At 42.2% G+C, this 12,899-nt stretch overlaps 1 protein-coding gene and 1 long non-coding RNA gene across 2 annotated transcripts in view; one reads left to right on the forward strand and one right to left on the reverse strand.

The window, feature by feature from the left end:
• LOC117584638 lies at nt 1–12,622 on the forward strand. Its single transcript, XR_004573858.1, has 3 exons — nt 1–899; nt 2,575–2,577; nt 12,612–12,622. It is a non-coding gene; the product is annotated as an uncharacterized LOC117584638 (long non-coding RNA).
• LOC117584634 (probable dolichol-phosphate mannosyltransferase) overlaps nt 10,186–12,899 on the reverse strand; it is a 22,055-nt gene continuing 19,341 nt past the window's right edge. The window contains exon 4 of the mRNA XM_034273658.1: nt 10,186–10,221. Within this exon, the coding sequence (XP_034129549.1) occupies nt 10,218–10,221 (4 nt within the window). The 3' untranslated portion in view covers nt 10,186–10,217. The remainder of the gene's footprint in view (nt 10,222–12,899) is intronic.

Below are 12,899 nucleotides of genomic sequence, written 5' to 3' on the forward strand. Positions count from 1 at the left end.
ATATGAACTAAATTCACACATGTAATTTTTTTATTTTCAGTTTGTCAAGCTCGTGGAGGATGTTGTAATGCGCTCCCAGAAGTGGCCAACAACTGTGCAGATCCGACGAAGCATCCGAAGCTAACATATTCGTCGCCCGATTGTTCGGATACTGAAATGTGTTGCATATTCTTAACTTAATTCCAGTTACAGCCCAGCAGACGTCCAACAATTGTATACAGTAAATACGAGTAAAGTTAGCTCACAGTTCCATCCATTTCTGCAAGGGGTCATTCCAGTAGTAGAAAATGAATTAAAATTTAAAAAAATGGTGAAAATGTTTGCTTTATTGCAAACATCGTCGTAATGCATTGGCAGTGTCCTGCCTGACTGCCTGCTCAATTGATTTTGGAAAGGCTTCCTGAATTGTTACCAGTTCCATTGACATCTCCCTTTCGGCTGCAATCCTCTCGGCATCAATGGAACGCCTCAAATTAAATATCCAGCTGCAAATCCACAAATCAAATGCAATCAATTCAAATTTCACACTTCAATATTCATTAGAAATGTATTTTGCATTTTACAATTGCAATGTAGATGAAACCGCCAGCCAGAGGCAATCGCCTGACTGGCTCTCAGGCTCCCTGGCTCCCTGGCTGCCTGGCTGCCTGGATGTCTGTGGCTACAGGAGTGAGTGCCAGCAAGGACCCAGCGTCTGAGCATCTCAGTCCGGTATCGTTACTCAGTTGCACAAAGCGAGCATAAAAAATGAAATGGAATGGAATTTTCAGCAAAATTAGCTGCCAATTGTTTTCAATGCACAGCGTCGACATTCAGCTGATAAATTGAGAGCGAACGGAGAACGGAAATTGTGCCAAACCAAGCAAGAAATTTCAAATTGCCAACAGCTGTGCGCTGCAGTGCGCTTCCTTGGGTTACCCCTGGCTCTTGCTCAGTTACTGCCACTTACAGTGCGATACTTTAATAGAGCCAACTAATTTATACATAATTTATAACAATTAAAGCGGCAAACAACCATGCGTCGGTATATATGCGGCGGATGCGCAATGAAAAACTATGGCCAGCCGCAAAATGTCAGACCAAAGGTAAACCCCAGTATGTTTATATATTTGCATGTGTATGTTGTAGTGCCCTGCACATAACTTAATTATGCAGAAGTGTAAATGTTGCTAACAAACAGTCACACACACACAGCCAGACATACTCGCACTCATAGAGGGCCAGGAGTGGTTCCAGCTCTGCCAAGTTTGTCCATGTGGCAGAGGATGTCTTTCCATAAGCTCAAAGTTCATAATAGGATTTAGTTAGTATAGCTGGTTGGTGTAGTTTCTGTTGGCACTGCCACTGCTCCCGCTGCTCTTTGCTCCTGCTGTATATGATGATGATGATGATGCATGGCACTGCTAGTCGGCTGCTACTCCTCTGCATTTTTATATTATTTTTGTTGTTGTTCTCGTCATCTGATGAACTGTGGAAAGCCACAGCAAAATTGTTCACCAAATTTCATTTAAAGTTATTGCTGCCTAACAATAATTGGGATTGCAATTCTTTTGTAAAAACAAATTAAAAGAGATTTTTGCCTGACAAAATCTGCAAGGAGTCTGCAAGCTAAAATAATATTTAGAAATATTTTCCATGCAATTTTTCCACTGTTCTCCTCTGGTTTACTTTCGTCAGCTGAACCTGCTGTTGCTAAGTCTCTCGCTGACCCCTTGCTGAAATATAAATTATGCACACAAAGCAAAAAGAATTGCAGGACGTGGAGGCACACTTAGCAGGGAGCTGCTGCTCTGAGTAAAATGGGGCCATGACTGTGTGTGAGGTGCATCTTATAATTCTTGCATGAAATTAATAGCGGCCTAAATGTTTTGCATGTGATAATGGAAATTTATGTGAGACAGACACGGCAAAAGGTCGCTCCAGCTCTGTTATCACAGGTCATGCATATTTAAAGGGCACTCTCTGTTGGCCACAGAAACCACAGGCATCAACTTTGCCTTGGCTATGCCTCATCAGCCTATTAGTTCACATGGCAGTCGACCTCCTCCACTTGCTGGCTGGCTCTTCAGCAGAATCAGCATCATCGTCGTCGCTTCTGCTGCTGACTGCGTAATGTATTGACAAACATTAAAAGCCAATCAGCGTAATGGGTTGTGAAGTGAAGTTGCTCTCACGCTCTCTCTCTCGCTCTCTCTCTCTCTCTCTCTCCCTCTTCATTTTCAACAGCTCATAAAATTGAAATTGACTTTGAGCTGCTTCCTCTTCTTACACTCTCTTCCCTCGCCGGCACTTTGCTTTCCTTTGCTCTCCCTTCGGTAAATGTCGCAGTCACATATGTGCTTAATTAAGTGAATAAATTGATATTTGGTGCGAGTTTATGACTGCATTGCAGTTGTGCCCCCGATTATACACTTATCCACACTTACTTACACATTAAATGCCGCTTGGCAAAGTGCCTGCACTCTCCTCTGTGTGTGTGTGTGTGTGTGAGGCGTATACTTAATATACTTACCAGGATTATGCTCTTCATTCGAACGTTGAACTAGCAAGATATCTGCACAAATTTAAGCTTAGGTTGTGGAACTATTCCGCATGTTTCCATATTTTATTTTATGCATTTTCATACATTTAAAACTCACTTTTTGGTATACATATTTTAGCATTAATACCAGTCATGTGTGCACCATTCCAGGCCACATTAAAATTGTTATTTAATCACTGTAACAGCCGTATGTGAGTTTATCGAGTTTCATAAGTTACAACCCGCCTTAAATGATCCATCTGCTGGTGAAGAACGTTGCCCAACAGTGTCAACAACAGGCAGAAAGCAACAAAAACAACAACAGAAACAAGCAGCTGTTTAGCATACCACGTAGCCTGAGAGGAAAATTAATTAATTTAGTCAGCCTGCTCGTCTTGCTGCACACATTTGTCTCAGGGCCTGGACAAGCCATAAACTGGAAAAGTTACGAGTATTTTCAGCAGCTGCAACTACTTCATTATGTGACTGATGATGTACAGCGGACTACTCAGGAAGTTATCAGACTTTTTTGCTCCGCCTCTCGTGACGGGCTTTGTCTCTGCCTGGAGGAGGCATCCATCCGCTTGTCTTTATGGCAGCCAAGTAGCTGCTAAACTTTGCAACGTTAAAGGCAAAACTGCAGAAAGGCAGGGGGGCATGGTTAGAACAAAAATGTAACAAAAAAAATTGGCACATAAAAAGTTTTTTAATGAATGGAATTAGTGTTTGAGCTGCAGCGACTTTGTTAAATCGTCCGAACAGCATCTCGAAAGTCCTTCTCTCAAAATCTCCACTCACTTTTTGGCATGCCATCAGCATCAGCCATCGGCGGAAGCTGACTACCCACTCCGGGCCCGACTCCAGTTCCTGTTACAGGACTAACGAAATTAGCGCTTATTAGTGCCAGTTGGTCAAACTTTTATACTCGTCATAATTTCCCCAGAGCACGTCAACCGAGACCCATTCTGTAATTGTTTTAAATTGACTTTTATAAGACTTGATGTGCCGCAAAATTGCAGTGCAGCACGGAAACGGAAACCCAAAGACTGTGAGTTGGTATTTTAAATGTTTTTATGATTTTTGGAGCTCAAAAGTAGAGAGAAAGAATCAAAGGCAACCCAGAACTACAATTTTTGGAATTGAAGCAAGTATATGGCAGTAGTACACAAGGCCTTTGTCAGTTAATCTAAGTTATTAGAATGAGAGAATTTTGTATACAAACAGAGAATAGAATATAAATTGTAAATTCTTTCTTTCTATATACTTTCCTATATCTTTCTTATACTTTCCTATGTTTTTCTTGCATGCTCTTATGGTTTATGTTCCGTGTACTCACCGGTACATATGAAAGCCACCTGTCAACTATAATTCAGTTTGCCATGCAGCTCAAAATAGTCAAAATTTCAATGCGGCTTTATGCACACACACACACACACAAACACACAAACACACACTCGGAAACATGGACACGACCTGCATTATAATCCAAGATCTCGGTGGAGCTCCCCAGAGGCAACGGCGGCGGCAACCACAAACAAATAAAAGGAAAAAGACTAAAAACAAATTCAACCAAAATGCCACAAAAGATATCAATGAACAATCGATGCTGCAGACTAACCACAGGAACCCAGTTCTGCCCGGCCAGCACCCGGCACCCGGCACCCGGCACCCGGCACACCTCTCCACCATCCCCGATTGCGGCAAAAAGGCAACTATCGATGGAGATAACTGATACATGCACGTCTTACAGTCCCACAGTCTCACAGATACAGTTAGTGTAGAGTTTCATTCTGCAGAGGAAAGAGTGTGGTTGTCGCAGTGAATTTGTAAAATACGTGACGAACATTTTCAATTTGGTGACTATCTTTCGATGCTACTCTTTGGCATCATCATCGTCATCTTAGTCTTCCACCCACAGCCTCAGCCTCCACCACAAACCCACCACATGCCCAAACTGCTTTCATCTGCTCAACTATTTACAATTCAATTGTTCTAATTTCGTTTCGTTTTTGTTCGTTGCAACAAAAAAAAAGTGAAGTTCAATTGAATTGACAGCCCTGAAAGTTAAATGCTGTGGCCACTATTTTGCAACTAGTTTGGCAGCTCCTCTTTTTTGGTGTGCTTATTGTTTGTATATTTTATTTTTGCTTGTCCAAATTGATTTATTTATGTTCGCTTGCCTGTCCTGTCGGTTCGCTGTTTTTCCGCACGTTGGTCGCTCGTATCTGGGCGAAAACTTTTATTGTCTGGCTGACCACATTTTGTGGTCATGGTGGCTATAAATTTATTGTAAACGTAAATTATAACGCGTGCATGTACGTTGCGGCTTCTTTGGTGATGTCTCTCCCACTCAAAAATTAACTGCTGAGATTTTGTGCACTCGCTCAATAAATAAAAGAAAATGCACTTAATATATTACGCCTGAAATACCATCACATTTATTCATAAATTAAATTATCAAAACTCGAGCAAGAATTCTGAAATAAATCAGAGATCCGAGTGTGTCCACTTGTGTCCAGCTGTCAATGACACATTGGCCATTGAGTACGAGTGTGTGCCCCAAGAGCTATCAATTGAACAGATCTATGGTGCATGGAAACTTTAAAACAAAAGGAGGCTCAATAAAAAGTTGCAGCGAAGTGGGAGGACACACATTTCAGCAGCAGGAGCAGCAGCAACAATTCTGCAGTTAAATGGCCACGACATCTGCCATGTGTATGTTGCCCGCTGTATGGGCTTAAAAGCGTTTGTCGGCGTACAAAAAATGCCAACTACAAAAGCATTAAGTGTGCGTGTGTGTGAGTGTGTGTGAGTGTGCAGGGATCCAGGCAATTGTGTGTTGTGTTCGCCAAGTGCATTATTGAGTTTACTCGCTTATTTCATTGTGGCACTGCAACACAGCAAAAATAAATAAAAAACAGGAAAAAAACCTTTGCTTTTTGTACGCGCTTAAACGTAGTATGGGTCTTAAATGACTCTGCCACACCCAAGCGTACGCCCGTACGTACGCTTTACAGGCCCACTGTGGAGCACCTGGCAAAGCGCTTAATGTGCTTACAGCGCCAACTGCAGCTGGTCCCTCTCGTGTCCTGTCCGGTCTTCTACTCTACTGTCCCTGCACCGACTTGGCTCTCAACTGCTGAGGTGACTTAAGTAAAGCATAAGCTGTTGAGGTATTTATGGTCATCAAAAGGTTCCTCAAGAAATCAACCAAAAAAAGGACTGCGGGTCTGTCAGATTTTAGCGTAAAACTTTCGCCTCTTTGTGTCTAGCAAAAGAATTGCAGAATATTTAAGCAACAATATAAAGCTGGAACACAAGGTCCACAGAAATATTTTCTGCTAGCTTCAATTATTCTGGCTGAAGACCACACAGCTATTAAACTCAATGGAGCGTTAGATCTATCGAACCACAAGCTCTCAGGCAATCAGGAGAACCATCCTTGCCTTTGACTTCCCCTTTTGATAGTGCCATAATTTGATTAGTTGCTCGACTTTTCAACTCTGAAGAAATATGTGTACATTTTTTTTTTGTAGCTGCTGACCACAGAGAGCTTTGCTTTGCTGACTTGTCTTGCGTAAATTTATATAAATGCCCACAAAATTGACCTGTGGCATCCCCCGGCAATTATAACAAATTATCAACTCGCTCACACGAACGATTCCCGGGCACTCCCTCTCTCCACACACACACACAAACTGTGAGCTAAGACAGCTTCCGTTTTGAGAGCGCCCACACGGTCACACGCACACACCTAGACAGACATTAATTATTCATAACTTGAACCCGGCCTCTGACCGAGGAACCCCAGGAACTGAGAACACACAGTCTCCACAACCCGAAACTGCAGACATCCAGTCGTAGGGTCGAGAACTCCTGTTCAAGCGTTGTCTTTGTCCTTGGGGAAATCTGCTGCTCCCAACCATGCCAAGCCCAAGCCAGACCCCATTCTATGGCCATGCTGCCACTCTACGTCTCATTGCCTTTGCCTAGCCTGCGGCTGGCCAGCAGTTTCAGTTTAATGTCTTCAAAATGTCAAGGCAAAACGGCCTGCGGCGGGTGGACTAGAGTCGCCTTTTTAGCTTTAACTTTGCCAACACACACCTCTGTGGATCAGAGAGAGAGAGAAGCCTTTAAGCAGAGTTGTTCTTTTTTTATTTATTTAAATAAACTTAACTGAAGCAGCCTCGAGTCCGGCACTTGTGGTTCAATTAACAAGAGCTGCCTCGCAAGTGTGTAATCCACTTAAAAGCTCGACCCTGATTAACTTATGCCCTCGAAAGTTGCAGTTATTTCAACACTGCCTGCAGTCCTCGCGGCGCAGACTCAATTTCGCTTGTGGAAGGCAGAGTCAAATGTGCCGGGCAAGCCAGAAATATGTAAAAAATGGGTATACAGGCACAACTATGAGAAAATATAAAAATACAACATTAAATATTGAGCTTAGGGTCAGCTCTTGCTCAATTTGATACATGTCCCGTCTGCATCCTGTACCCTGAATGAATCTGCTATTGCTGCCGAATTTATGTGCCAAACTTCAAACTGCCTTCACTTATTTTACACTCTCCAGCGCCCAGCGTTCCTCTCGAACAGCAATTGTCGCTCTCATCTGTTTAGCGCTTAATAAACTCGTCGCTGATTTAATATTATTAAGATCAACGCCATAAAATGCTTGCGTTAATGCTGTTCAGTTAAAATGTTTATGCTTGCACCATAAGACCCAAGTGGCAAACGGGCACAACGGCTGCTGTCGTCTCCCTCCCTGCCAACGTTAACGAGTGGCGGCAGAATAGAGGCCATGGCAGAGTTTTTTTTTTCCCAGCTTCAACCCCACTTTTGGCGTGTCGCAGAGAAAGGGCGCGGCGGCTGACATCTGTTGTTTGCAACATAATAATCATTATAATTTATTTTAAAATGCAATTTACGCGGAAACGAGTTGGTTCGCATTCAGTTGTTCATTTTCTCAGTTCAGGGCCTTGCGCCGTGCTCTGCATGCTAAGCGGGCAAAAACTGACTGAATGATCCACGCAAATGAATGGAGTTCTGGGTGCTCACGAGTTGATGCTCCAAAACGAGTTAATTAGCGTTGATTTTGTCTTCGTTTGTGCACAAACTGTTGAGCAAATAGCATTCAGTGTTTTGCGTGCTGCCTGCTGGATCCTGCGTGCTGTGCTGGATGTGCGTCGCTCTGTCTCATTATTGGCCACACAGGTCACGTAATGTGGCTCAAATAAAAATCGACACCGAAACGGTTTAGTGATACATCGTATCGACTATACACTAGTGGAACAAATGTCAAAGTCCCAGCGGCCCCAGTTGCTCATTTGCATCGCTCCTAGGCTTGGTCCTGCCTGTGCCTTTCGGTGTATTCTTTTCATGCAAGTGTTTGTAACAGGCCAGCAATAAACTCGTATTTTATGCTTAGTTCTAGAAGCAACCCACGCAGATCCAGTTCCTACAAATAAAAGACATGAAAAATACTTAAAATCAATGTCCAGAAATCATCCACAAAATTTTTTACTAAATTTCCCAAGTTATAAAATTGAAAGAGTCCTCGAAGCACTCTCATATTTCTCGTTGTTTTCCCTTCTAGCGGGTATCCCTTAGTCGGAATGTCAACAATCTTCTACGAGTGAAATGTTCTTGCTTGTTCCAGCTTGTTTTGTTGCTTACAAAACCGAAAAAGGTAAATAACAGGAAACATTTTACACTAATTAGCGACGCACACAAATGGGTGGCTTTTCGAGTGATGTGGCACTGGTTGGCGGGTCGGGACGAGGGAGACTAAGAGCTGAGGGCTGTGTAAGTGGCGACGATTTCGTTTGGTAACTTGGTTTGGCCATAAAATTCACTGCCACAAGCCTAATCATGTCGTACTGCGCGCAGTTGTCGTTCAAAATCGTCTCTAAACCCACAGCAGCGGGGTTAAAAGCGGCAGGAGAGTGGTTTATTTTGCATTAATTAGGCAAGCACTTGTACTAGAATTTATTCATTGATGGTAGCAGTGGGTCAAAAGCTTGTCTAATATTTTATTTATTTTTGTCAGCCATCAAATCTTTTGCTAATAAAATATAATATTTAAAACCATTTTTAACTTCTATACCAGATGCCTAAGAGTGGCAAAAGGAAGTCAGGGAAAGGCAAATTCGAAATTAATGCCAACTACAAAGCAGTACCCAAATCTCGGGTAAAAAATGATGTGCCAAGCCTCAAAGGCAAGCGAAGGAAAGCGGAATTTATATTTCATTCGGGTCAGAAATGAGATCAAAGCCACAGACCATGGATTTTGTTGTTCATTTTGTTGTTTTGTTGTAAACTGTAAACCAAGCTAAATCGCCCACAATTCGCTGGTCGCTTTGCCATTGATTTTTGCCATCAGTCGAGTGCGTTTACGGGACCATTTCCATGTTGCTCGATTTGCCATAATTAACGTATAAATCTGCTCAGAGAAGTGAGACTGGAGATGGAGATTGGTATGCAGATTTTGGCCCAGTCGTTTGTCAATTTAATTACAATTTATTCGGCATTTTACTCCAACTGGACGAACAACAGTGCCGCCATTTCGCATGTTGTGGTCCGCTTTGGCACATTGCTTTTATTTATTTTAAACATATTTTGTTTGTGGCAATCATTTATGGTGTTTCCAGCACGACCAGCACGACCAGCACCACCTCTGCTGGTTTGATTTGTGTCGCGGTTTCACGATTGGTTTATCCGATTTTTGCATTCCTGAGCGCAAGAGATTTAAATTGAAGAATTATTCTAACAGAGCGATTTGCTGGCTGTTTTGCTACCACTTACTAATAGATAAATATTTGTATAAATATAAGTGAAGGCATGAGTGGGTGTTGGATATTTCAATATATTTATAAAGGAAGATCTGATGTCTTTGGTTTTCAGGCATCATTTACATTTAATTTCCACTCTGATGGCTCACCTTCCCCACACACACACTCTGCCCCACTAAAGCCCAAATCGCAGTCGTGCAATCCAGCTAAAATAATCCCCATGGCATAGTTACATAGAACATACAATCCAGACTAATTCCGAGTGCTACTTCTGCCTGCAGCAGGCCTATGAAAGCAGCCACGGGACTGACTCGACACAGACATTAACATTTTTTACGAGTGAGTTTCTATCTCTGTCTCTTTCTCTCCCTCTCTCTCTCTCTCTCTCTCTCTCTCTCCGTCATTGTGCGTCGCTTTGAGGAACTGTCGCAGTGGAGACGGAAAAGAGAGAACGACTAAAAGTTTATTACCACACGACCTCGAAAAACTGTAAAACTGCTGCTGTCATTCCAAAATTTATGTGAGTTTTGTGACCAACTGTACACACAACACACAACACACATGAGGCCCAGGTCCAACGTGCAGCAGAATTTTCTTTCGCCAGTCATGTTTATGATATGGCGATGGTGCAAATAGTTTGCTAATTTTTCCTTTTCGGAAATTAGAGCATAAACTTTAGCTGTTGGCGCTCTTAAAACTTGGCGCAGTCCCTCCCTCCCACTGCCGCACACCCAAAGCAGCACGCACATTCATATGCCAGACCAAAAACCAACACGCTTAACACTTTGGCATAAGAATCGCAGCTGCAGCTGCAACAACAACAACACCAAAAGCAAAAGCAATTTATTTGCTTTTCGTTAAAAGTTTTTCTTCTTTTTCTCCTTTTTTTTGGTTTGGTTTGGTTTGGTTTATTATTAACACCACACGCATATAACGCCAGAGAGAGAGAGATATGTGTGGGTTTGAGGGAATTTCAATGGAGCAAAGTTTTACTCTTTGGGGGGTTATTGTTGTTGCACTTTGGCTCCATCTCAAAGTAAAAGTTATGAGTTTCCACCCCCCCTGGCAAAAGTTTGCAGCACTTGCAGTTTTGGGGTTCCCGTTCCTGCCTTTGCAGCGCACTTGCCAGGAAGCTTTAATTACAATTCAGCTTAAAATCATATGCAAAACTTGTTTAATTGTTATCAATGTCAGGTGGTGGCCCCAAAAACTTGCTAAGCTTGCTAAGAGTGTGCTCACACGATCGCTCTAACTTGGAGTGGCCGCAAAAGTTATTTTTCAAATGGAATGCCATCCCATGTCATCACGTCAATTGACAGTTCAATTTTTATATTAACTTTGTCATCAGATTGCTGCTTCAACAAACATTTCAGTTTTTTACATGTCAATCAGCAAATTTAAATAACAAATTACAAATGTTGCGGAGTGGCATGGCCCGTAATTGTAGTCTTCAATTGATCATAAATCAGAGCATGGCGAATTCCTCGAACACCTTAACTAGACTTGTTCTAATTAAAATTTCCCATTGAGCCATTGAAAATGTTACCAAAATGGGAATAGTTTCAAATGGTTCATTTGGGGAATTTCATAAAATTTTTACCACTTCAAAATCGACTTCCACGAATGGCGCACTCGACCACTTGAATATTCTCGTGGCCTGAATGAATTTTCATGCTGATAGAGAGGCTTTTGCTGTGGCAAACAACACAATAAATTTGGCATTGCCCATTTTTATATTTGCACAACGCGCAGTGCAGTGCAGTGCAGCGAGGCAGTGGGAGTGGGAGTGGGAGTGGGAGTGGATATTGCGTATACGACGTGTGCATGCGAAATTCACGATATGCATTGACGGGAAATTGGCATTTTCGTTACTTTATTATTTTTCCGTCACCATTGCAGAGCTACTCTTTTATTGTTGTTGCTGTTGTCGCTTTCATTTCCCGCAACGGTTGCGCAAAGAGCAAAATAAATTACAAATTTTGACCAACTCAATCAAAATGATGGCCAGGCAGACAGCAGCTGTGAGCACTGCCAGTGGAAAGATAATCACTATAAGGAGTAAGTGGATTCGCCTGTTACTGTGCAATGTGCAACAGTTTGTGGCCAGATTTGGAGTAGGTTCGCTGCCGATCAAAGCCAGTTCGGCAAGCACAACAAACTTTGGCACACTTTAAACTTTAAACACACTCAATTAGATAAAATAAAATGTTTAGCTAACTTTTATTTCCGCCCTGCTACTGCCCTGGATGGGGATCACGACACAGCTTGACCCAACGGTCCAACTTTTTGACTAGCTGAAAAATGTCTGGCCAGCAACAGCAAAAAAAAATTCCCCAAAAAAAAAGAAAAAAAAAAGAGAACAGCAAAGTTTTTTACAACTTTTGGCAATTATCTCGTGAGCCAAAAGCCTGCCCATAAGCATACACCATATATAAGACGAGCCATGGCCCATAGCTCTTTAGTTTTATGCCTTCTTTATAAGAAGAAACGAACAACAACCATGCCAACAGTGAATTGACCCGTCAGCTGCTGTTGATGCCAACTATTATTAGACTCATACAAAAAAAACGCTCCAAAATGTATAAAAAGATAAAACAATTGCACACTTTCGAGTACCGAAACCCGCACTTAATTGTGCCAATAATGTGTTGGCTTTAATCCTTTAAGTGCTCTTCAGATGATTGCCGAATGTTCTCTCTTTTTTTTTTTTTTTGATTTTTTATTTGAAGTTTAAAAAATGCGAATAAAAGCTTTTAGAGTTCAGTTCAAGTGGGGCAGGAGTACACCAGAGTATATCAGAAAGTTAATCAAATATGTTGGAGTTCTTTGCAATCGCTGTGACAACTTTTTGTCAGCTTCCACACGTGTCAAAGGTGAGCAAAACTTTGTGTCCATTGTTAAGAGCAAAGAGCCGTGGCGTGTATTTCTCTTTTTATTGGAAACTTCCAGTGAGTGGCGAAGAGAGGAATGCTGTATTCATTTTCGAACATGCCCGTTAACATCAGGCAGACAACGACAAAGGAAAATCATGACCAAAAGGCACAATAAAAGTGCCCAAAGGGGACCGAGCAGGCAGGCGGCCGAGTAGTCAGCGATAGTAGCAAAAATGTCACCAAACAAAGCAAAGGCAAAGGCAATGCGAAAAACACGTTCTTAAATAGGTCACCATGGCGGCGTATGCTTAATGTCTCTGCCAGCGACTTTAATGAGCCCGACGACCCAGGCAGGGCCACGTGAGCGACAGGCAAAAACTGAATAAAAAAGGGAAAAGAGCAGCACAGATTCTAATCAAAGAAAGTAAGTGTCTGGGTGTCATCAAAAGAGAAAATAGAGAAAAGATGCTGCACACTTCTTGGTGCATTTCCTCAAGGTTCCTTTTTTGTCTTAACCAGTCTACTCCGCTGGCTTGCACGGCTTATGTAGTCAGCTTTTGTTATGCAAAAAAAAAAGCAAAGAAGAGAATGGACAAAATATGGGTAAAGAAAAGTGCAAAGAGAAGAAACGCATAAAAACTTGTTGAGATTTATCTTGCCACACGCGAAGAACGCTGCAAGCTGCACACTCAAGGAGCGCAGCACACTCCAGCATGC

The sequence above is a fragment of the Drosophila guanche genome, unplaced genomic scaffold, assembly GCF_900245975.1.
Source record: "Drosophila guanche unplaced genomic scaffold, DGUA_6, whole genome shotgun sequence".
Classification (NCBI taxonomy): Eukaryota; Metazoa; Arthropoda; class Insecta; order Diptera; family Drosophilidae; genus Drosophila; species Drosophila guanche.